At 44.7% G+C, this 24,318-nt stretch overlaps 1 protein-coding gene across 6 annotated transcripts in view; it reads right to left on the bottom strand.

Moving 5' to 3' along the window:
- The window catches only part of SYNRG (synergin gamma), a 34,844-nt gene that overhangs the window by 4,250 nt on the left and 6,276 nt on the right, over positions 1 to 24,318 (bottom strand). For 2 of the 6 annotated variants that reach the window (XM_065852886.2, XM_065852885.2), the window contains exons 4-20: positions 23,456 to 23,586; positions 23,025 to 23,130; positions 22,299 to 22,410; positions 20,889 to 21,182; positions 19,947 to 20,171; positions 18,929 to 19,006; positions 18,159 to 18,355; positions 17,323 to 17,571; positions 16,498 to 16,634; positions 13,955 to 14,073; positions 13,720 to 13,782; positions 10,939 to 11,880; positions 4,759 to 5,355; positions 4,232 to 4,395; positions 3,501 to 3,554; positions 2,455 to 2,551; positions 2,029 to 2,177 (exon numbers count right to left, since the gene is read on the bottom strand). In XM_065852886.2, the coding sequence (XP_065708958.1) occupies positions 2,029 to 2,177; positions 2,455 to 2,551; positions 3,501 to 3,554; positions 4,232 to 4,395; positions 4,759 to 5,355; positions 10,939 to 11,880; positions 13,720 to 13,782; positions 13,955 to 14,073; positions 16,498 to 16,634; positions 17,323 to 17,571; positions 18,159 to 18,355; positions 18,929 to 19,006; positions 19,947 to 20,171; positions 20,889 to 21,182; positions 22,299 to 22,410; positions 23,025 to 23,130; positions 23,456 to 23,586 (3,714 nt within the window). The remainder of the gene's footprint in view (positions 1 to 2,028; positions 2,178 to 2,454; positions 2,552 to 3,500; positions 3,555 to 4,231; positions 4,396 to 4,758; positions 5,356 to 10,938; positions 11,881 to 13,719; positions 13,783 to 13,954; positions 14,074 to 16,497; positions 16,635 to 17,322; positions 17,572 to 18,158; positions 18,356 to 18,928; positions 19,007 to 19,946; positions 20,172 to 20,888; positions 21,183 to 22,298; positions 22,411 to 23,024; positions 23,131 to 23,455; positions 23,587 to 24,318) is intronic. The other 4 variants (XM_065852889.2, XM_065852888.2, XM_065852887.2 and 1 more) reach the window with 3 other exon arrangements.

Genomic DNA, 24,318 nt, shown 5'->3' on the forward strand with positions numbered 1-24,318 from the left:
ACCAGCAGCGAGGCAGGGATGATAGATTACATTTCCTTATAAACTGATGTGCGATTTAATCAAAGCCATTAGCGTGTATTTGCGACCCTGCCACGCAGTCTCCTCCAGCATTAATTTATAACACTCGAGCTCTTGAGAAAGGGTCGGACTACAAAGGAAAGGAGCCCGAGGTGCCGCAATCCCACATCAAAAGGGGAAGAAACTTCTGAGGGAAGAGCCCGGGCCGTGACGTTTCAGCTGCAGCGCGCGGGGAACGGGAGGGAGATGAAGAGCGGAGCGCGGGCAGCTGTTTGCGCAGCTGTTTGCGCAGCTGTTTGCGCAGCTGTTTGCGCAGCTGTTTGCGCAGCTGCGGGGCCGCAGCCATCGCCCGCTGTCCCGTCCGCAGCAGCGCTCGCCGCTCAGTCCCAGCGACCCCTGATCAAAAAAGGGCAGTTGTCATTATTTCTGAAGGGTTTTCTGAATATGGAACATGGCACAGAGGGACAAAGGGGGATATTAAGGTTAACCGAACCATAGAAGAAATCGAGTCACCAGCCATAAACAAGTTCAGCCTGCGAATAAATAATACATGAATATAGTCACTTTTCTGGTATGCAATCTTGTATTTCAGCCGCGAGATAAATGATATAGAACTGTTGAAGTTTTGCTTGGAGATAGCAGTGTGAATAAAAGCAATGGCTAGAAATGCCAGAAGCTTATAAAAATGGTGTGATCCTAAACGCCGTGTACTCCTAATGCACACTCCGGGTATGCTGATCAGGCCCCGCTGCTGAACGGCTGGGGAATAATTGGGATCCTGAAAAAGCAGCCTTTAATCTTTAAGTAGATCAATCAAATTAATAAAGGCTCTCTAATATTTGTTTACCAAATGCACGAGTGGAGCAAATGAGAAGGTCATCCTGTAATTCGCAGTGAAAAACCACAAGGCTGTGAATAAAATTACCCTGTAACAAAATCCTTTAAAAGATAAAATTAACCTTTCCAAGCACATGCCCCTGAGCTTGAATCACTTCTCTCTGCTTAATAGGCGCTCCAGCGGTGCTGGGCTCCATGACAGCGGGCGCAGGGACGGCAGGATGAGCCCCAGTGAAAATCACTATTCACATCTTCTAGTATCTGTGAAACTTATCCAGACTGGTGCAGCTCAGGGGACACGTGGCCAAGGTTTGGACTTTGAGGTAATCCCTGTAATCTGCCAAGGAAAAGCGCTCTAAGAGCTAAATTTTAATCCACTTGCTTAAACCAGGTGAGGATCCCGATAGCTTTTTAGATTGTCACTGTCAACACTGCCAGAGTTCAAACAGATGAATCCCAGCCTATCCAGCTTCATCTGCCAAGCGGTAAAATGTTGAAAGTATAGATTTCATATTCTGACAGGCTTTGTGCAGCACCTGACACGACAAACACACCTGCTTGTCACCGCGGTTTGTACTGGAGAGGTTTAAGATGTGTGAAAGGGGTGTAAAAGGGGCTGATGATGTATAATTCCTGCTGGCAGGGAATGACGAGCTGGAGGTGGCTGTTTCAAGCAGAAACCACGTACTCTGGGCCTTACTTACAAACAAGTGTTTGCTGGGCAGCAAAAAACTTTAGCGGCCACAGTTGCATTGCAAGAAGTAAAGCACAGATCGAAAGGTTCAGTGAAAATACAGCCATGGTAATGATCTACTTATCGGTGCTTGATGGGATGTACTGATACTGTGAGCTAAAGACTCCTTGGTACACACTGAGTTAAAGGGATCCATTGCACAGGATGATATCGAGTACCTATGGATGGATAATTCCCTAAAAGTAAGAGATTTACCACAGTTAACAAAATCATCAAGACACTAGGTAAGATAACATCATGTTTGCACATAAATGCCAGTTTTCTTATGGGGAGCTTTAAACTGGATATCACAAATAAGTGCATTTCCATTTTGCAAAAGGCATATACAAACTTTAAAGTTATGGCACCCTGTGGAGTCACTTTATGTATAATTATGACCTTTTTTTTTTAATAAAGACGTAGCTTATTTCCGGTCTTACCGTTAAAGCAGCGAGTGACATGAAGCTTATGAGGTTGTTCCACACTTTATCAATATCCTTCAGCAGCTGCTGGAGCTTCTCGCTGCAAACAGCAGTTGCTTTGATGCCCAGTTCAACTCTCTTGGTTACTCTGTAGACCTCAACAACCCCTGGTGACAGAAACACAGTGGGAGGGAGAACAGCAGAGAATTCACTGCAAGCACAGGTCCCTGCAACTCTAACTCAGAAACAGCACAAAACAGGCCCGGCACACGAGAGATGCTCATGGACAGTTAGTTCAAAGTAGTAGTTACATCTATTTAGCAGAAGAATTGTTCCTTACTTCAGTACAGGCAAAGATTAAGCTAAAAAATAACACCATGTTGGAAAGAGTGATTATATATGTTACTGTTTGTCAGAGGAGAGACAGGGTCAATTCCAACATACCCAATAAATATTCCATGCCTTGAGCAGACTGGATAACTTCAGTGCAAACTGATGAACTACTTATTCCATTTAGGGTGTCGTTTGCTTTCTTTATGACCTGGCGGAAATGAATTTCATAAAATGGTGGTGTTATCTACCTTAAAATAATTATTTTGAACAAGACTGTCCCCAACAGAAACCGTTATATAAAAAAAGCAGGCAAATTACATAAGAAATAATTACCATACTCCATCATGGTTTTATACATTCATGCTGTAACTATAGACAGATCAGGGGTAAAGTACGAATATTTAAAACCTTAACATATCCCCCTAAATATTTTCATTACCAAAATAATAGCTTTAAGAGTATGGATGCATTGCTATCTGGTTTAATAACAATGTCTGACTGCTTAATACTCAGATGCAAAAAACCAAATTTTAAGGAAAACTAATCTGGCTGCGAAACCCCTTGCCGAAAAATTAATGTGTGTGTCCCCAGCCCATTGCTCAAAAGACACTGAAGAGCCAGGTGCTGGTATTAACACCCCAAATGACCCCCAAAACACAGGAACACCAAATTAACTCGTTGACGTGAAAATTCAGGCAAAAGCCAAACTAATCACACATGACAGGGAGATTAGCGCAGGGTCTTTAATTGAGGAGGGAATGTTCTGCTTTTGGTTTAAACATGGTAATCCCAGCCCTGCTGCCCCAGTGTGGTGGAACGCAGGTTTGGCACATGGTAGGTGCCCCGGTGTGGTGTGACACGGGTTTGGCACATGGTAGCTGCCCTGGTGTGGTGTGACGTGGGTTTGGCACACGGTAGGTGCCCCGGTGTGGTGTGACGTGGGTTTGGCACATGGTAGCTGCCCCGGTGTGGTGTGACGTGGGTTTGGCACACGGTAGGTGCCCCGGTGTGGTGTGACGTGGGTTTGGCACATGGTAGGTGCCCCGGTGTGGTGTGACGTGGGTTTGGCACATGGTAGCTGTCCCGGTGTGGTGTGACGTGGGTTTGGCACATGGTAGCTGTCCCGGTGTGGTGTGACGTGGGCTTGGCACAGGTACCTGCAGGGCGCTCTCCAGACACCGCTGCCACTCGTACGCGTACCTCTCGCTCTCCTGTTGGAAGCAAAAGGACAGGCTCAGCTCCCTCCCACACACATTGCCCTTCCTCCTGTCACAACGGACACACAGTAAAGATGTATTTTAAGAGACTATTTGCAGATTAGCTCCATAAACTTTCAACTTTTCTCATTGCACCTGACCTCTAAAATTTGATTTCTGGGAGCCAGAACCAGCTTCAAAAGGAAAAACATACATGAACTGATGAAAGGCTTGCATTGCACCTGCTCTACTGCCAAGCCGTTTGTTACAGGTCTGCTGTTCTAGAAATGGGGACTAGCAGAATTTAATGAGTCCTTTTACCATCTATTCTTGACGTGAGCAAGAGAAACAACCACCACACAGCCAAAAATCTAAGCCATTCCCCAAAGCCAATGGTCTCAGTGCCAAAGCTGGGATTAGATTTAAGTCGCAACTAATTTCCAGTTACAAGCTTAGCCAGCAAGGGCAAGTGATTGTGACTTTCAGAGAAGAGCATTCTGCCCTCTGCACAAGACTTTAAAGACAGAAGAAACCTTCTTTATGAGCAGTTTCCAGTCAAAACATCTAACCCTGCCCAGAGGCCACCTCAGAATCATACCCTAAGTTCAAACAGGTAAGTCCCAAAGAGCTGGATACAGGACACCCTTGATGAAGGTCAGTGCCAATTACCTGTGCTCCAGACAACTCCTCACCTCAACTTCCCCGGTCAGGTCTTTGTACTTGTCCCTGATGACGGGCAGGGCAGGCTTCTCGCTCAGAGTGTTGGAACGGTCTCTAAACGGCTGCTCCGCCACGGGTAAAGGTGAAGAGCGACTGATTTCTCTGTCACCCAGGCTTAAGCTCCTTTTATGAGACCCTAAAAATATACCAGATAAGCAAGTTAGTCTTTTACTCACAAAGGCACAGACTATTTAAAATGAATAAACTAGTAGCAAGGGATGCCCTGTGACTCTGGAAGAACAAAGCCTTCCATTCACTGGGTGACTGGTGCAAACTGCAGTTTCCCGCAGTTCCCCAATTCTTACAATTTTTGAGCACAACAAACATTTTTGTTCTAGCAAGAGACCTGCTCCAAATGCCACGGAAATCAATGAGAAGATTCAGCTAGCTTCCAGTAGCCTTTGCAACAATCTCCATTAGCTCATTTATAATTTGATCAGAAAAATGGCTCTTCGATAAGCACATGAATGCCGAGTTTCCTCTCCCTGAGCAGCCTTACCTTGAACAGACAGGTCAAACGTCGCCAGCTCGCTGCGGATCATCTCTTCACTCGATTTCACCTTGCCTTGGGAAGTTGCCACCAAGAAGTCAAACTTGCTGATTTTTGGCTTTTCGCTTTGGAATTCTCCAAAGTCATCTGTGGACTCTCTTCGCAGCTCAGAGGAGAGATCGCTGGCGAAGAAGTCTGCCTCCTGGTTTGCGTCAGCTGCTGCGTCCCGCGCTTCCGCCGAAGGTCTCGCAAAATCACCAAAGTCTCCGATGTCATCGTCACTTGGACCGCTGGGTACCGGGCCAGAGTCTTTAAAGTTTGCAAAGGCTGCAAAGGAAATATCCTGTAAAGCATCCTCACTGGAAAAGGTTGTCACTTTGGAAACTGTTGTCATGGTGATGTTCTCTGAACTGCCAAACAAGGTCTCCTTCTTCTGCAGAACAGAAGTGGCCGCAGAGGATCCGCTTCCTGCGGACGGGACGCAGGACGAGAGCTTCTTGCCCTGCTGAAAATCTTCTTTGTCGGACCAGTCATAGCTTGCCAGGCTGCTGACTGCAGAGCCACTGTTACAGCTTCCAAACGGGGCACATTTTAAGTCATCTACATCTGAGAAAAACAAACCCCTACAGTTAGAAGCTGGAGTTCGAACGTTAATCTCTCTACCCCGCATAAAAACAACGGCGACTTGTTAAGAGTTTTAAAGAACTGCAGGAACAAACACAGGGAATTGTTATTTCAATGAGACTGGAACGAGAGAGAGATGCAAATATTGCAAAGATCTTGGTTTAGCTTTTACAAACTATTGATTCAATTAAGTATAGAGAAAACCCAACTATTTTGCAGAAAGCTCCCAATATTTATACTCACCTGGCAATCACGTACAGGCCAAGGGGTTCCTGGCAGTGCCACGAGCACCCGGCTGCTGAACCGGCAGCAAAGAGCTGCAGGGAGCGGGGCTGCCGCGCTCTGTCCCTGCACTCCCAACTGCTCCTGCACGTTTAGGCTGAGACTGATGGGCAGCGAAGGCACAGAGAGCCAGGGGCTGGGCACAGAGAGCCAGGGGCTGGGCACAGAGAGCCAGGGGCTGGGCACATTTCACCAAAGCATTACAAAAAAGGTCTCTACTATACTCCGTTTGGCATTTGTTGTCCAGCATTGACAGTTGTCAGTTTGGATTAGACATCCGGCCGCTGCTCGGTGCCCGGGGTCAAACGGTCTCAAGGTGAAGCAAACCCAGAGCAGGACATACATTCCTTTAGCATCATCTCAGCTGAGGCTCGTCTGATAAACATCATGGTCTTATCTGGCTGGTGGGCAGTAACAGCAGCTTGGGTTTAACACAGCCAGGGTGGGAACCAGCTGACTCTTTACTCCAGCTGAGGATTAAACCACTTTAACAAAAGATTTCTGCCTTCATTTCTTCATTTTACTGGAAGGGGAGAGTGCACCACGCTTTAGGCCACTTTCCAGGCATGACCCACATACATAGCTAATTAAACAGCCCAACAAACATACAATCTAATGATAGAGTTTAACGGCCACTACAAGACAAGGCCCTTTGCAATGGGGCAGGAGCACTGATGTGTCACCTGCCAGATCGTCGCCAGGGCCGGTTCCCGCAGCTGCTGCGCCTGCACCCAGAGCAGCTCAACAGCAGCCCCGAGCTGCCCATTTCAAAGGGCCAGTCGAATATTAAATCTGTAGAGCAAGCCGTGCATGGGAGGGTAAACAGCCGAGAGACGAATTCACCTGCTCGTGGCAAAACTGGAGGGGAAGACGGCTCTGAGGTGAAAAGGAGCTGACTTGCAAGGGATGGGTAATTTATCATGAGAAACCACACCTTGTGCTCTCAAATATACGGGTTTGTTCAAAGAAGTTAAATGAAAGCTTCGCTAGCATGAAAGAGAGTGCCAGAACAACCTCCAGAATGTCAGCCAACTGCCATTAATCCTGGGATCCCGAAAACACCCCAGCGCACTAAGCTACCTCTTCTTTTTTCTAAGGTGTGTTGACTCCAACACCCAAAGATTCAAGCACCGTTGTTGTTTCAGTGTTCACCACTAAATGAAAAGGAAGAGCGATGATCCTTCCGTGAAGATTTACACATTCACACTCTATTGGGAAAGATTTCTTTGATAACTGGTGAGACTTTCAGCTGAAAACACACTTTTAAGGGCCGGGTCAGCGTGGTCCTGATGGGATCCTGGCGCAGGATGGGCAGCAACAGTGGGAGCCCTGCAACCAGTGGCTCATGGCAGAGGAGGCAGAGCGATATTTTAACTGTTCACAAACTAGGATTCAGGATTCTCTGCGCAAATTCAGGCAGAGACGGCGTAAGGGGTGAACGGTAACAGTTCAATAGTCGGGGGTGCAGGTGGCAGCCGGGTCTGTTCCTGGTGGAACAGCACCAACAGCTCAAACCCAGAGCTGTTACATTAAAGAATTTGCTATTCTTAAAAAATTATCGTGATAAACAACATTTCGCAGCAGAATAAAGACCCCGCGTCTCTGCGCCCTCTGGCTCGGCTGGGCCGGTCTCAAACACGTTCGCACCCTCCTCTTCGCAGGAGAAATAAATGGTGTTGAGCTCTTCTATTTGCAGAATTATCCTAAATGAGAGCGAGTGAATTTGCCTGTCAAGTCTGGGCAAAAATGTAATAAAGTATAGGCATGAACATCTCTCTCCCCCCTCGAGATGTGATTAACTGAACCGATACTAACAGCACGAGCCCTGCAGAACTGAGTCTCCCAGGTTTATGTTCGAGCCTCCAGTCCAACGAGCGCCAGGGCTGGTTCTCCAGAATGAAGAGAGGTGTTGGTTTGGTTCTTCCTTTTAAAGTCTCTCAAGATCAGTGTAAAGAAGAAAAAACATCTACTGGTTTCTGGTCTGTTTTCTGCTCTTATGGCCAGGAACCACAAAGCCCCACTTTGCACTGGTGTAACGCTTTAACTTTATTCCACATCTCAATTATTTTTAGCTTTTTACCGTGTCTGCTAATTTGTTGTTAATTCCAAACTGTTAGCAGCCCAGGATTTGGAGGAATTCAAAGTGACATAATTACGTGACACAGATTTGCAGCTGGCATCTACGTCTGAAAGCTTCAATATTCAGTAAGGCAGGAGTTCCCAAACAGAAAAAGGAAGCCGGGCCCTTTACTCTGGGGCACTGATTAACTCACTCTAGATTAGCTAAATAAATATCAGCACATTGTTTAATGGGCTCCTGGTCATAAAGGCATGGACAGCAACACAAAGATGTCTCATAACCTTGGCTGGCAGCGGGGAAATCCGGATGAGACAACAGGACAGAGGAAACAGCGTTCGTCTTGAGCCTGAGCTACCAGCGCACCCTCGAAAACACCGCACGGAAACAACCCTGCCAGCCACGCATTTCCTCGATTCAACCCCTCGCAAAAACCGCTCTTCTGAGAAATATTCAGCCAGATACATCAGGTTTCAGAAGCGCCAGGAGCGAGGCCGAAGCGCTGGAGGAGCAGCAAGAGAAAGGCACCGCAGCCGCAGGGGATACTATGGCTTTAAACTTTGGATTGCTCAGGAAGAAGAGAGACAGTGCTGGTTTGCAACAAATCACACACATCCCCACGTTTTCAAAATATGCCAAGATAATATTTATTAACATAGCAGGACTTACAAATCACAAAAGATAGTGGTACACAGGAGCTCGTAAGGGCGTTACCAGAATAAAGCATGCAGGTCAATACTTGCAGAAGAAAGATATCAAAGCAGATCTGAGAAGGCACATTCACACAGGAAATGTTTAGTTGGAATTAGACATTAGAAAAGCAGCAAAAAACCTGAAGTTGATTAAAATATACAGAGATCTCCAATAATGCCAAAGAAAAAGGTACTTTACAGATTTGTCAGTGCAGCAAATGGATAACCCTTTGAGGATACCCGCGCCAGGGCACGCTCTCGCTGCAGCGTTCGGCGGCACGCAGAACAAATCAGCTTTATGGGACACGAGGAGGTGCTAATTAAAATGCTTTTGTCTTGGGGGGAACTTAAATTTGGTTTAAAAGAAGCAGCCTGGTTGAAACTAACAGCATGCAGCCAGGGCTCAAAGGGTTATACGAAGTAAAATGCAAGAGAAATCAGGCAACATTAGTATAATCCACCTTTCACACAAAGAATTCTAGCAAAGTTTAAAGAGACAGTATCCCCTTTGGAGAGAGTAGAACTGAAAACCTTTCCTCCCCAGAGACCAAAGTCTGTCGTGTGGGAAGCAACTCGACCATTTCTTTCTAATTCCCGGCGTAAGCAACCACCATACCTGCACAGCCCTGGCAGCTGTGCAGCGTCAAATCCCAACAACCAAAGGCCAAAGAGCTCCGTACCGGTTTGTCAGGACAGTCAGACCACGTCACCCTCCTGTCCCGCTGCCGTTTCGCCGGAGATGCCGCACGGTGCTTGCGAATGCACGGCTCCCAGCGCCTCGTCTCCCCTCCCGCACAGCGAGGACGACAAAGGGATACTGTCCCTTTTTGACATTAGATTTACAGATCGAGGGAAATTAAGAGGGGGAAAAAATACCTGCTTTTTAACTTATGTAAACTGAAAGAGAAAAGGACTTGAACGTCAGCAGTTCACAGCTTGAAATGCATCAAACGTACATCCAGGACCGCATGAGCACAGAAGCGATTGAACAGCTCACTCTGCTACGAGAGCCAGAGTTGAACCGAGTCAAACTCCCCGTGGAAAAAACAGCTAACTTGGCACCAGAGGAGAATACAGACTTAAGGTTAATAAAAATAGCTTCTAATTAATACTTCAGAGTTCAAAAGTTTAGCAACAAGCACATGATCGGCTAACCCCTTTAAACAAACCTAAATCACTCCTGCCACAGACGGCGACCACTCATCACTGAGTGCTGCGGCACAGGCTCCCAGCGCACAGGAGCTGCGCAGTCCAACTACCACCAAAGAGGCTAGAAAAATACTAGCAAAAAGTGCTCTCAAAACCAAAGTAAACGTTCAAGAATCCACGGTAGCTGCTACGTTCTCAACAGCTCGCTCCACCTGGAATTTTACCAAGCAGTAATATGAAAATTAAATGTTTTTGCTAATAAATTATTCCTGATATTTTGTACCCTGTTCTAGAGTATCTTCCACGTCAAAGTTGCCAACTTAATTCTCTCCCCTGCTTAAAAATACTATATAATGCAAAATTACAGTACTGTATATTTTCTCTACCCATATCTGCAAAAATGGAAGAAATATTTCATATGGAAATAACCAATTCTTGCAGTAACAGCTTTTACATCTACAGTTTGTATGTTCTCTCCCGTTCAGAAAAGCCTTTGACTGCATAATACTTGTCGCTAGAACACAGTAATGGTTCCCGTATTATTGAAGGCCACAGAACATTTAACTACATCTTATCTCCTATGTACATATGGAAAGAAAAAGCAGGACACTTGGGAAATTTGTTTTATGATATGCAATCAGATCGGAGACGGTCGATTCCCTCTCTCAGGAGGACTTTCATCAAGGGAAATTAAAGAAGGTGAAAACCTGATAAGGATAAAGTAGAAGTCCCATGGTTATAAATTTAGGCCCAAGAGTTACCAATCTCAAGACCTGCATTTACAGGCCCTTTGCACAACTATTCCAGTGAGGGTTTTAACTCTAAAAAGTGTAAGTAATACTCCTACTTGCAGTCCTGCAAAATACTGGCTACACAGATTAGGCCCCACCATAACGGGAATATACTGGTGTTGTTGATTAGACAGTTTTTCATTAACAGCACAAATTAGCGCTCTGCCCACCCTTTTAGAAGTGCAGAGCGGGTTACGTCCCCAAGCCAAACGCTCTGTTGAAACCAAGGGATTAAAGTGAGACTCTGCCATTCCTCTCGCTAACATAAATGGAATGACATTGTTTGCGTTAGAAAATTTTCCACTCGAATCCCTTAAGTGCCAATAGCGAACAGGTACCAGTAATACGATGTTGTCAAATGTCAAAAATAAACCGGCACGGAGTTTGAACTATCTATTTCTAGTATTCTAAGACGAAGAATCCCCCTGCCCTGCTCGGGGCCGTTGGCTGGCGGGCGCGCGGATCCAGGAGCGTCTCACTGCGGAAAGGCTACTGCATAATACCGAAACTGAGCACAGACAACACTGCAACCTCCGCCGCCTGCGTTACCAGAGCAATCTAACCAGTTCCTCACCTGCTGCTGGCGGATGCTGGCCACTAACTGTTGGCAAATCCAAAGAGCTATCAGACATGACATGCTTAAGATCTCCTCCCACATCAGCCAGTTTCATGTCAAACTGAACAGACAAGGCGTCTTCAGAATCCTCCTTGCCCACACTGCTGCCGCCAATGGAAGGCAGATCCAGGGACTTCACTGAAGCAGAGTCTTCTTTGGCCTGCTTGAAAGCTGCGACCTTGTCCACCAGCGACTTATCCGCGCTGTTGCACGCGGAGGAAAACTTGTTAGAGTGGAAGTCGGCAAAATCATCATCGCTCTTCCCAGAGGAAAGCGTGTTGTCCTTCGCCTCCTCGAAACCCGGCCCAGCGCCTTCCAGAGAAAGCTGTTTGAAGATATCGTACTTGGTGGGCGTAGCGGTGGGGACAGAACTCTGCCCGCTCTTCACCGACGAGCCAGACTGAGCCGCGGGACCGGCCTCGAGCTTAAGTGCGTTGTATTTGTCATCTGGTTTTTGTTCGGAAAATCCACTGCTATTGTTGAAAGCCATAAAATCTGCAAAGTCATCTTGTCCACTGGCTGACGTGCAGTTAGAAAATTCCCCAAAAAGACTGAATTCTCCAAAGTCATCGGCTAAGCTTGAACTTTTGCCGGGTGCTGGTTGGGCAGTGGCAGACGGAAGGGGCGGTGGAGGAAAGGAGCCTGATTTTGTTGTATTAAAAGCGGGTGGAAAGGACGGCTGCTTGTTTTCTCCAGTGGAGGAAAAGAGATCCAAGTCTGCTAGGTTCAAAGAGGTCTTTGCTTGTGTTTGCTGTTTGGACTGAACGGGCAGAGAAGGGAAGGATGTGGGGAAAGCTTTGTCTTTTGCGGGCGGCTCTAACGGTGAGATACTGTCAGCGGTTTTAAAATCTGTGAAACCATCATCGGTTCCTGCAGGCTTGAATTCTCCAAGGTTATCTCCTGAGAACAAAGACAAAACACAGGAATGAGACACTGCAGCGACAACAAATACATCACACTCACACCATGCAAGCAAGCAAATTATTCCATGCAATGCCAGATGTTTTTATGCAAACTATTTAGATTAAGACCTCAGGATGCACATGGAACTGCAAACTCAACTTCTATGAACCACACAAGTTTCAAGGTCAGCGATTCTAATATTCATTCCAGCAAACACTTAAGTCTTTCAAGTAGCCTCCGAGTCATATTAAACTCCCTTCACGCTGAGCTAATATCAAAACAAACTATGACCAGTAGATTCAAAAGGTGATCAGTACTGTCTCATTCAGCTTCCACATCTGTTCTTTTTCCTACCTCATCCTCCCTGTATTTGCCAAGCAACGAATGTAATCTGGAATTTCACTCATACCAATGCAGTATTTGCCTTCTAACAGAAGCAGTTCACCCCTTCTTCCCTTCCAAATGTTACCTAAACACAGTTTCTTCACGGGGCGTCAGCAAAGGGCTGAGACGAAAGCAACCCTGCTGAGAGGCTGGGGGTCCGAGCATGTTGGTTTAGAACATCTTTAAGCTCTCATTTTAATCTATCATCTTTTCCTTCTGTCAGGTTCACTTAAACGTGCAAAGGTGTTAAGTGATTGGTAAATGTAATAACTCTGGCATCTCCTGGCTCCTGCTCAGGATGATTGGGTTTCACGAGGAAGCTGCAGACAGATGTGAACTCAGCGTGATTCATCACCTCTACTTAGCTACATACTGAATGTAACACAGCGCTATGTAAGGGCTGGAATTTAAACCTGATTAAACATCAGCTAACAATGTTTTCATCAAATTTACATTCAATATTTTGATGTACTAATTTTATAAGTTTTTTCCTGCTCAGACACAATTTTTTCTAAGGAATTTCTTTAGAGCACGAAAAACACTGAGTTGTTTAACCCATTCACCAGCATGTACGTATTTAGACTACTCGTAATTTTAAAGTAGTGATGCACACTTTAAGTGTCCAATAAACAGATTTTGTTCTATTTTAGAAGTACACCATTAACATTTAATTCTTAAGCTACCGCACAGTGTCACACTTTAAATTACTTTAACTAAGATTTAAAAGATACTCCTTGTAATAGTAGCAAAGGATCACGACTACACCTGCCATACTCTCCCATTCCAAACCAATTCACCAGCAACACCACCAATATTCACAGAATTGCTCTGCGCTGATTGGAACTGACACACCACAGCAAACTAAACTTACGGATGGGCTGCAAACTTTTCCATTAGAAATGTAAGCTGGTGAAAGGGTTAAGAGCGGTCAGACCTGGGCAGCAGGCGAATACAGGAATTTCCTCTATTTTAGAACATGTACGGAAAGAGATAAAATGTAATCACACAGATGCGGCCCCTCAGATGCCATCTAAGTTTTATTTTTCTCAATCAAAACCAGTCAAACGCAGATTTAAAAAAAGCGATCAGATTTATTCTTAGAGCACCAGAGACCATAAAAAGTTTAAATTCTGCCCTAACTATTGTTGCAGTTTTGCCCAGAAGCATCTTATTCTGTCTTCTAAGACTACTCCTTAGCTAAAATGAACAAACTCCAGCCATATTATAATTTCAAAATAAAACTCAGAATCACCCACACATGCCAATTATCCAGAAATACAACATGTAGGTTGTTCAATAGTATATTACACTACATTTCCAGCAGCCTTCCTGCTAAGCGGTTCAGAGGAGCAGAAGCACCATTATTCTAGAATTCTAGCCATGGAAATTCTGCAGCTCATAAAAATAATCATAAAACCAGGTTAAAACAGCTCCAAAAGCCATAATGCTTACCTAAATATTTGCTCTCTGCTGGCTGCTCCAGTTCACGGAAAGCACTGTACTTGTCTCCAGCATCTAGTGCAAATGAGAAGAGGAGCACGTTTACATAAAGATATTGGGAATTCGTACCATCAATTTTATATTGACATAATTGCTTGGGTTTTTAAATATTCATCATTTATCAAAACCAAGACATATGAAATATTGCAATAAATTGCTCATAGGGGTTGTGTATTTTTGCTTTTACCTCCAAATGCAGCTGTACTTTCAGGAGGCTTCTCGGCCGCTATTCCTTTAAACGCAGCGTACTTATCAGCTGAAGAGAGCGTCTTATTACCTGGGAGGGGCACTAGTAAAGCAGGAACGCTAAAAACAACAGAGATAAAAGCAAACGTCCTTAATTTATCCGTAAGAAATCTACATTTCCAAGTTTTATTATAAGGAGCCTCTTGTTATGACTACACAATTTGGATCACTAAACCTAAGCTTGTACCCTAAAGAGTTCTTAATCCAGACCCTGCTGCAAACTACCTCAAATATTGATTAAGAATAAGAGCGTGTAAAGAGGCAGCTGGGTAACTGATGAGTGAATTCGCACTTTATCTCAACCATATTTCTTCAGGCCAGAAGTCAATTTTCACCCTTCTTGAGTTTAATTCGAACCAAAACATGAACAAAACACCCCAGAGCCTCAGAGCGCGGGAGCTGACACCGAGCACCGGCACACGCAGGAATCGCTGCTGGTAACCAGCACTGTGCCCACAAAAACATACGGACAGTTCACCCTGACAGAACCGGATACAGGCAGGAGTTCAACCTCCACGAGATCTGCCAGCTCCCTACTTTCACCTTATCTACCTTTGATTATATTTCATTACATACTGCAAAATTAAGAGACTAAAGTGGAAGCACTGTTCAAAAGGACGGAAAGGATAGCCTTGAATTTCTGTCAGAGCAAATCAGCAAGGTTACATATCTAAACAGGAGAGTAAGGATTAGTCCACAGTTACACAAGGAAATATTTTGGCACATAAACACACTCTACTTTACAGAGTAAAACTGCCATAATAACCCAACACCCTGTCTGCTGGAAGATGTAGAAGACATTCTGCAAGAGCTCTGCTCGCCCTCCACAGGAGCCCCTCATCAGACCTTGGTAGCTCCACACAACATCCTTTACATACGAATGATGCATCTTCCCTCGATTTTATGTCATTCAATACCATGCACACTGAAAACGTGAATGAATGTCTATGTCGTTCTTCAGCCTGAAGCAAGAATCTTTGCAGAGCCATTTACATCTCCTCATCAGCAGCCTACAAGCAGCACACAGAGCCAGCACCCGCACACGTGTTGACGACGCTCTGTGGTGCTTGCAGACAGCGCAATGTCAAAAAATATAGCGCTGGTAATATAATTAAATTTCACATCACTGCAAAACAGGCCGTTAGATATGCAATCTTGGCAAATGTAATGGTTAATCAGCTGTACTCTACAGATGGGTTTTCTTAAATAAAGCTCCACAAGCAATTAGATTATAGCTCATTGTAACATTCTGTTCAAAACGGAGCGCTTTTACAACTGAATAAAGAGAATTGAAAAAGAAACACCATTTTAAAGTTTTGTTTATGATCCCCTACTTCCCATTGTGGGATTTACAAACAATGTTTCTGTTAAAACTTGCAGTAACACAATAGTTTTAATTGCAAAATGACATCTAATACATACAAAGATATACTCTGAGCATCTTCAGATGCATGTGGCATTGACTGACATCAGCAAAATGCAACTTCTTACATGGAGCAGCACTAGGCACAGTGTAACAGGACAACTTGTGTTAGCATCCCCGTCCAGCGTCACTGGTGAGGAAGGAACGGGTGATCACTGCTTACCTGGAAAGCGCCAGGTGTACCTGCAGCTGAGAACAGCCACTTCGGCCCCAGGAAACCTGTCTGCCTACAGTCAGACACCTGGGAGGGACGTTACAGTTGGCCATGCGCAGTGAAAGGAAACAACACTGAAATTTGGTAATCGCAGGACTCTGAAAGATTAATTGTAAATTCCGAAAGGGAGCAAACGTGCTTACTTATTTTGTGATGCAAAATTTGCCTGATCCAGAATTACATTTTGGCAGTCGCCCAGATGAAAAGCCGAGACTGCCAAAGTCTGAATGAGATTTCAACTGAGATCTGCAGTCAGTTATTGAAAATTTAAGCACTGGCCAGAGAAACAACAGAAATAACAAACGCCCTGTCCACTGGAGTTCTCGGTCATTTAAGAGCTCTTTGCATGAATTTTGGGGTCCACATTGAGAGCCTGAAGAAAGACCTTGATGTCAGCAAGTGGTTTCTATCAACCCCAGCAAGCACAGGCTCATACTTTAATGGAAGCACAGGCACTCAGTGCAGAACTCCTCCATCCTGCTGGATTTTTTTCTGAATAGCTTAATGTAAGATTTTCGCCTGAGTGCACAGTATGAAGTAACTTTCAATCGCCTGTGTGGTGGTACAAACACTTGAAAACCTATCCCCATACCTCGTAAATGCAATTTCCCTCAGCACGCTGACTAGAATGCCAAAGAACGGCCAGCCACCTATGGCACATCAAATGTCAGTTTTGATTCAGGAAGCCTAATTGTAGTTGTAATAACCTTCAAAAGAAACTGGCAGAGTAGAAGGCAGGTGATAGAAGAAAATCACAGACTAGAAAGCTACCAACAAAAGAGGAAAACATTTCCTTTCTTAAATGAATTCTAAAATACCGAAGGGGTGGAAATCAAACATCTCCTACCTGCTCCGGTGCTGTGAACCGGCTGCTTTGGAGGAGCCAGCGCCATCCCCTTGGAAATCACTGAAAGAGTCGTCCAGGGAGCCAGACTTTGAAGCATCTTGGAACTCCTGGAAGTCATCATCTTCTGCTTTTACCACCTGAATTACAAACAACATGTAAATTGTTATATTGTTGTCTTTTTAAATGGTCATATAGCACAAGAGCAGTTCAGAGTAACGTGACTGACAAGGGGGGAGGGAAGGGAGGAAAGAAGGACCTCTATTCCTTTCACATGACACTTAGAGTTAATCATAGCCACGTCATCTTTTACTACATGACAAATATTAAAACTTTAAAATCAATACACACAGCAAAAGCATCCGAAGAAATATTTTCTAAAGAAGGATAAGCCATATTTGCAAACAGCAAAATGCATCCCCTACATGATTTACAGTGTTGTGAATCAAAGGTTTTCATACTTCTCAGCTTCTCCTGAAAACTCTGACTTATTTGACCAGCTAATAGAGTCTGCTGTGTAGTTTAACTTAAAATTCCATTTCATGTGCATTACAAAATTCAAACTACAACGAAAATCCTCTTTCATTGCAGGCAGTTTGTAATGGAGGCAGCTTTTGTACCTCTACTAATGTCACCAGAAAGAAACAGAACAAAATAACATAACATCCTTAGTGCTGTGACTTCACGTTTTCAGACATGACATGCTAGATTTCAGCTCCATTTTTTGCTGCTGACTTAAAGTCTGTTGTTATTACGCAGCTTCGAAAGGGTCAGGCTAATTCTCTCTCCAGGCCAAGCGAGATCTGTTGTGCAGAAGAGCGAGCTGACCTGTGCGGGCGGGAAGGCCGGCAGGAAGGCTCCCGAGGGCTGCGCCGCGGCTCCGCCGGCCGGTGCCGGCACGTTCATCCCCAGCACGCTCGGCCCCATGCTGAGCGGCACGGAGCCCGGCGGCGCCGAGGGCAGCAGGGGCTGCTGGCTCACCGCGCCGGGCAGCGCCATCGGAAACCCACTTAGAGTAGGAACGGGGGCAGCTGGAAACTGGTTTAGGACATCGGGACTCACTGCAGGCATTCCTCTCTGGAAAAGCAGACGCAAGCACGGACACATCAACAACAAGGCATATTGCGTTCTCAGTTCCAGTTTCAAGCTTGTATTACTGAGACTGTGAAAGAACAGGGTACTGGTCAAGCTTCAAATAAACCTTCCAAAGCAAAACCTGCTATAAAGAGCCTCTATAAGTGAATCATATTCAACACCTTGACCGCTGGGGTTACACAGAGAGTACTGACGCCTGCCTGGTGCAGGAGAGATGTGGCCAGTCTAGCTGTTCACAGGAACCATATCATTTGAGGAAAACAGCGGCGTATAAAACAGAAGAAAACCAGCCAGTATTTTCTACTAGAAATACATATGCATGTGTTTGGTAGGCACATCAAACAACTATCTTCAACCGACACTAAGGAAAGGAGTAACTGAAATGTAAGTGCAAGGGAGCAAGGGATGTAATTACAATCCCACCGAAGGTACAAGGGGAGCTTCTCCTCTGGACTTCAAAAGCAGGAGTACTTTACTACAGCTGTGGTTCACAGCCACTCCTGCCAACACAATCTACAGCAGATTGGCGAACTCCGTTTTAGCACTGGTTTCCGTGGCATCGGCTGTACCTGAGTCACGGCGATCATGGCCAGGACGGCGTAGAGCTCCTCCTTGGTGAGCTTCCCGGGGGTCGTGCGGTTGGCTAACGCCCAGATTTGTCCAAGGGTCTCCCTGGGCAACCCAGACGACATCAGGATGGGATAGAGTTTCGCTGTGTCTATGCCAGCAGGAGTCAGAGTGGTTTCTAAAATTTTCTTATACAACTCTGTGAAGAGGGAGTCAGCGTTAGACAGTGACTACTAGGTCACGTTTCATCTAAATGTGTTACTGGATGGTCTTTACAGACAAGTTTAAAACAAGCAAAGAAATATTTTATAAAAAATACAATTAGTGCTCTATTTCAAAACATGTTTCTTTAATGAAGTTGCGGGATAATCCACATAAAAAGATAGTTGTAACAGCTTTATGTATTTAAACCTCAGTGTAATCAGTATTTACTACAGCATTTCATTTTCTGTTTACTGAGTGATTCGCATAAGTAAGATAAACAGCCTTAAGAAATGAGCCTGTTTAATTACAAGACATGCCGAAAACCAGACTACCCCAAAAGCAGTATTATCAGCACTGCAACCTCTACCAGTATAACCTCTGTCGTAACAAGTTCTAGATAAAACATTTAAAATAAATAAAATCCATACTTCAAACACAGATAGAACTACATTTAACGTATTGAAGATATAGGATTCATGTGGTGACTGAAGAATAATACTCGGATCGATAAACGGCAGCGTAAAGCACAGGTGCATTCACACTTTACGTTGCGCACTTTCTGGTTTACCTGGGACCAAGCTGTCGTTGTAAATCCAAGGAGGCATCATTTGCTGAATCGGGTCCTGTGAAGGGAACACTCCAACTCCTAAACGTGTTCCATGCAGGAAGAAAAAGACAGTTGTATTAGGATACACAGGTTCAGACTATAAAGATCTCAGACACTAGACAGTACTAGGTCAGCAGCATTTAGCATTTCAGGCAAAGAGGTCACAGAGGAATCACTGTGCGCAGAGAAAACCAGCAACACGTATTTCACCATAACTAGAATGATTTGGCAGTAACAGCACGTCCTCTCACCCCCCAGGAAAGTGAGATTACGCAAAGGGCCACATGTACTTTCACCATCCCTGACTACAGCGGAGCCCACGGTTCACGTAACCCCCGAGTGCAACGTCAGAGCACTGCCCAAGGTGCACCCGGGACCTCGCATCCACTTTGATTGGAACAAAACAGAAGTAAACCATCAATGGTCAGCTTTAGTAAAACCCAAACTGGAACTAAGCTTGCTTGAAGTTTTCATCTAGTCCAGTTTTTGAAATGTTGATCCCTCAAGCACAGATAGTTTTAGACATAAAGCGTATGAGCAGCAAATTGTCTGGGAAACAATAGTAACTAGCTAAGAGCTGTAACCTAGCACAACTGTATCCCCTCCAAGTTAGAAGATGAAAACCCACTATGAAATCAACCATCTTTAGTAACACATTTCCTTAAAGAATTAAAAAGAAAAAATCTTTAGAGAGGACTTTTTTTCCCCCCAAGGAAGATGACAGAATATTTTAAAACAGCAGACCTGATTAAACAAACACGTTAAAAGTGATCACAGCAGTAAATTCACGTGGAAAAAGTTCAGAGCAAAATCATAGTGGTTACACTTTTAGCAAGGAGCAAGAGGCACTGACAAATTACTCAAGCAGGCGTTCAGAGCAAAATGATGCAGGATTTGCCTTAGAATTAGTGTACAGAGTGTTAGCATTCAAGCAGCATCTTATTAGATTGAAATTCTGTCAAGTGTTTCGTTTGCTCACCACACTCTTCAACTGCTCTGTTTTGTTCTGAAGCCTTGTGCACCTCTGCAGCAGTGGGACCCCTTTCGAGTGCACCTACAGCACCCCAGCCAGTGACGGGCACACTGGGATGACCGTGGCTTGCAGCTGAGGCTTTGTGCCCAACTTCGGATATTTTAAGTTTGCTTTGCTCCTGTTCAGATTCATTGGAGCCATTATCTAAGACTTTCTCCTCCAAGGAAGAGCCTGAATAAACAGCAGGAGGAATCACTTACATTCTGTTATTCACCACCTGGACCGCAATTCCACAGTTTCAAAGGAGAAGTATCACTGGTGCGTTATCAAGATGAGCATCTGTCCCAGCTCAGACCAGGAGCACCACCCCGTTCAAACACTTTCAGAGCCTGATTCTGCCCTTTACTTACCATGCATACACAACAAATTCAAAAACCAAAAAGCAATAAGTAGAAGGAATACATGAAGCTACTTTCTGTATTGGAATTACCATTGTAAAATTATCTAGGCATTGGTAGCAGAAGTATCCAATATCTACTTATATCTGCAAAATTCTTCATGTTAATCTCACCAACATCCATTTAGCCCCCAAGAGAGGAAGAACACAAGCGCTCCACACCAGCATAATAGTTATTTTTTATACCACCACCTAAGTGTATCATTTTCTGCTACAAAGATGCTAGCACACAAGACTTAATTCACTTCAGATCAACCATACACATATTTAGTGATCTTTGGACCCACACGACTTGCTTCCACAGCGCAGTTCTAAGGGAAGGAGAAGGGGACTTAACTCTTCTTTTCCCATGGGTCGGGTTTCTACTTAATTGCCCAAGTATTACTTCTTTCAGACAGACTGCAATACAACCCAAGAAAACAAATAAAGACTCTGCGTAGCTCTATGACAGAAGGTGACATGTAAAAAAAAAAAAGATACGTTAGAGTTACCTGTTTTACGGATACTGGGTGAAGATGCAGAGGTAGGGAAATAAGGACCCTGGCCACTTGCAGCATGCGGGATGGGAAACCCTGGGGCTGGAGGGCCAGGCTGGGGCGCAGCCTGCGGGGAAGGGCGCTGCCCGGCCTCGGCACCGGGGCGCGCGGGCTGCAGAGGCTGGGGGGTGGCCGCGGGCACCACGCGGGGGGGTTCAGCGGGCCCTTGGATAAAGTCACTAAATTCTTCATCATCAGGGAAGGCAGAGTGGGAAACAGATACAGCGGAATGGGATGATGTGGGATGATCTGTAAAATGGAATGAAGACACAACGCAAAGTGATGAGGAAAAAGGTCCACGGGTGGAAAGGCAGGAGAAGTGGGAAAGGCCAGGTTCACACTGCGGAGGGGTGGGGAAACAGCGGATGCATTATCGGAGAGACGTGTGGAGTTACTGCTGTCAGCATAACGCACACGAGGTAAAACTGAGCAGCCGCCTCCAACCACGCGTCTCCTCTCCCAGATTTTTATGATGTCAACACATTGATTGAAATTTGATTCCTACCATGGGCTACGGAAGCATTCAGTTTTTCCTAAACACACCGGGTCAAAACAAGCGTTGAGGTAATATTTCAAACGGGACATAACGAGGGTGTAGATGGGGGCATTCTCGCTCGAAGAGGCGTTTTATCTTCAAAAGCTCAATAATCTATCATAAGATCCACAGGAAATGTGTACTCATTTAGGCAATTTGCTGTCTGATCCCTCGCATAGCTACTCGGGCAAATTTGTCAGAAACCACCTGTAGCTTCAAAATTATCAAAGAGGAAATCCACAGTAGAGATAAACATTTGACAGAGGGAAAAGCTTGTCTAGATAAGCTTTGTGTCAGGCTGGACGCAGGACAAACCATCCCACAACCCACAGGAAACCTCTAGGAGCAATTGTTACAAATGGAGTGATTGCTGAGAAGAGAACACAGAAGGCTCTGGTCTGGCCATGGCCGGGCAGTGCGACTCCAGGAAGCTGCTACAGCACATTGAATTAATTATACAATGTTTTGATCATTCTTAGCACTTGTACAGCGCTTCTCGGCTTCAAAAGCACTCTGCAAAATATTAATTAATGCTTTGACTAGAAAAGAACAAGCGCATTATCAATTTCCATGATATTTCACATCAAGCACAACGCATTAAGCTTTCTTTTAAAGATTTCAAGCCTTCTAATAAATGCTGGTATCTAATATTTCACCCTCATAACCTGACGAAGCAAACAGTAACTAGGATGACATTTCATTTTACAAAACAGTTAATCCATTCACTTTGTACCACCAAATAAAAGTATTTCTTGGAATTAGTTCCCCCTGATGAGGATTCCAAACATCAGAGCTTTATTTTCAGCTGGAAGATGAGAAAAATGACAAACCTGGCTTCTTTGCATGTGATGCTGGTGTTGGGTGCATTTTAGCATCTCTAGAAAAACCATCTAAATTTCCTTTAATGGCTTCCAAAGCATCATCCCGGCTTTTTTCACCTGTCTGAAAGACCACAGAACACATTTTTAAACATTCACAGGACAGGGCAGTTTGCTTTCAATATCCACACTTCTTCAATACAAACACTAGCAGTGCCTGCTGTTACACTTGTTTTTCCTCCAGTGGTGCCTTCCTGAAGCTTATCAGCAGTAACTCCCATCTTTAGAAAGCATTTATTTTGCAGACTACACCATAACGGTGTTTTCAAGTCTTCAGCCATAGCTTAATGCACAGAAGCAACACACAAACCTTACTCAGCTGTTTCTGTTCTCACCGGTAAGAGCCTTTGAGCTCATTGCAAATGTCCACAACTTTGTCCAAAGTTGACAAACAACAAAACGAACATTCTCTATTCTAGAAAGTTGATCTGTTCCCAAATGTTACACTGCACGTGGGCTTATTTTTCGAAAGCTGGTTTCAGTTTCAACACCAGACTTTGTTTAACATCACACCAAGAGTGTGTAAAGGACTAACTACTCCACATGCTTTTCACGACGTAATCTGATGTCTCATATAAGCTCCCCATTTATTTGCTTGTTGAGAAGCCCATCCCATTAAAAGCCATTGAAAACAAAAACCTGAAGAAAGAAACAGCCTGCTTATTTTCTAGGACGTACCTTGGGTTTCACACTGCTTAGGAGTCTCAGCTTTTGCTTCTGCTCTTCAAACTGACGCCGTTTTCTTTCTTCTTCTAAGAATTTCTGCTGGTGCTCAAACCTCTTCCTGAAGCAAAACGACTTTTTAAAAAAAATCTAAAAATAACTTTTCATTACAATTTTCACGGCAAGTTTCTGCTTCATTGTTCCATTCCTTCTGTCCCAAATTCAGATGGCTTAGTGTACACATTTCTTCTTCTTGGAGCTGTATGACAGCCACTACTAACTTCATAAATGGCCTTCAAACGCAACGGAATCACCTCAACAATATTCTACAGCCTTAAGCAGACTACTCTGCTGGAGAAACAAGCAATATTTTTCCTGTGTGGGTTACCCCTCCAGACTACATCTCTCCCTTAACGTTCCCCAAAAGTCAGGAAAGCGTTGCTTACTGTTGTTCCTCGGCAAACTGCTTCTGCATGTCCGGGCTGTACTGGGGGGCTGCCGGGCGCATCCCCAGGAACGACGCCTGGCCCATGTAAGGCATCCCAGTCGCTGGCATCGGCCCCAAGGCCATGCCACCCTGGAGCGAAAGAAATCATACAAGTCCCAAGAGGGTTTTTTTTTTCCATAGGGAAAGCTAAACCAGCGGCAATTACACAAAGCAGGGAGGTGTCATGAACACAGAGCGCTAAGAGCTGGTGAGCGGCGTCTAGCGCGGAGCAGAGCGCTGCTCCCTCGGTAGATGGCACTCCTCCCTCTCAGGAACCGCTTGTGCTTCGTAAAGGATTCCAACACCAAAAATCAAAGCTTCAAAGCCATGCAACCTACCTCAAGAGCAGGAAGGTACCTGCTTTTGGGTTTACTTGGGGGTTTGATTCCTGTTCTAAGTGATTGCATAATACTTCTAAATTCCCCGCTGGAGTGGCACGCTCCTAACCAAGGATGGACGCTGGCAAAGTGTGGTCAGTGGGCAAACACCGCGTACCCAGGGGAGAAGGACGGGATATGACAACAGCCAAGAGGAGACTTCTCTGAATAAACTGCACCCATAGCAGAAACAGTCACTGCTAAATCCATTCTGGTGCAGAGAGAGCAGCAAGGTTTGCCTAATATAGGAGCCAGAAAATAATTTACTTTCCTAACCATTTTGTATTTGGTATCAAAACACGTAGGAAGAGAACAAAAGTTGTTTATTATTTTTAGGCCAGCTCTTATAAAAACATCTTCCTACTATAAATTTTACAAACCTAATCTAATAAATTCCAGGAGGGAGTGGGAAGGGAGCGTAAGGAGATGGCAAGATCCAATGAAT

This window comes from Patagioenas fasciata, chromosome 19 (assembly GCF_037038585.1).
Source record: "Patagioenas fasciata isolate bPatFas1 chromosome 19, bPatFas1.hap1, whole genome shotgun sequence".
NCBI classification, from domain to species: Eukaryota; Metazoa; Chordata; class Aves; order Columbiformes; family Columbidae; genus Patagioenas; species Patagioenas fasciata.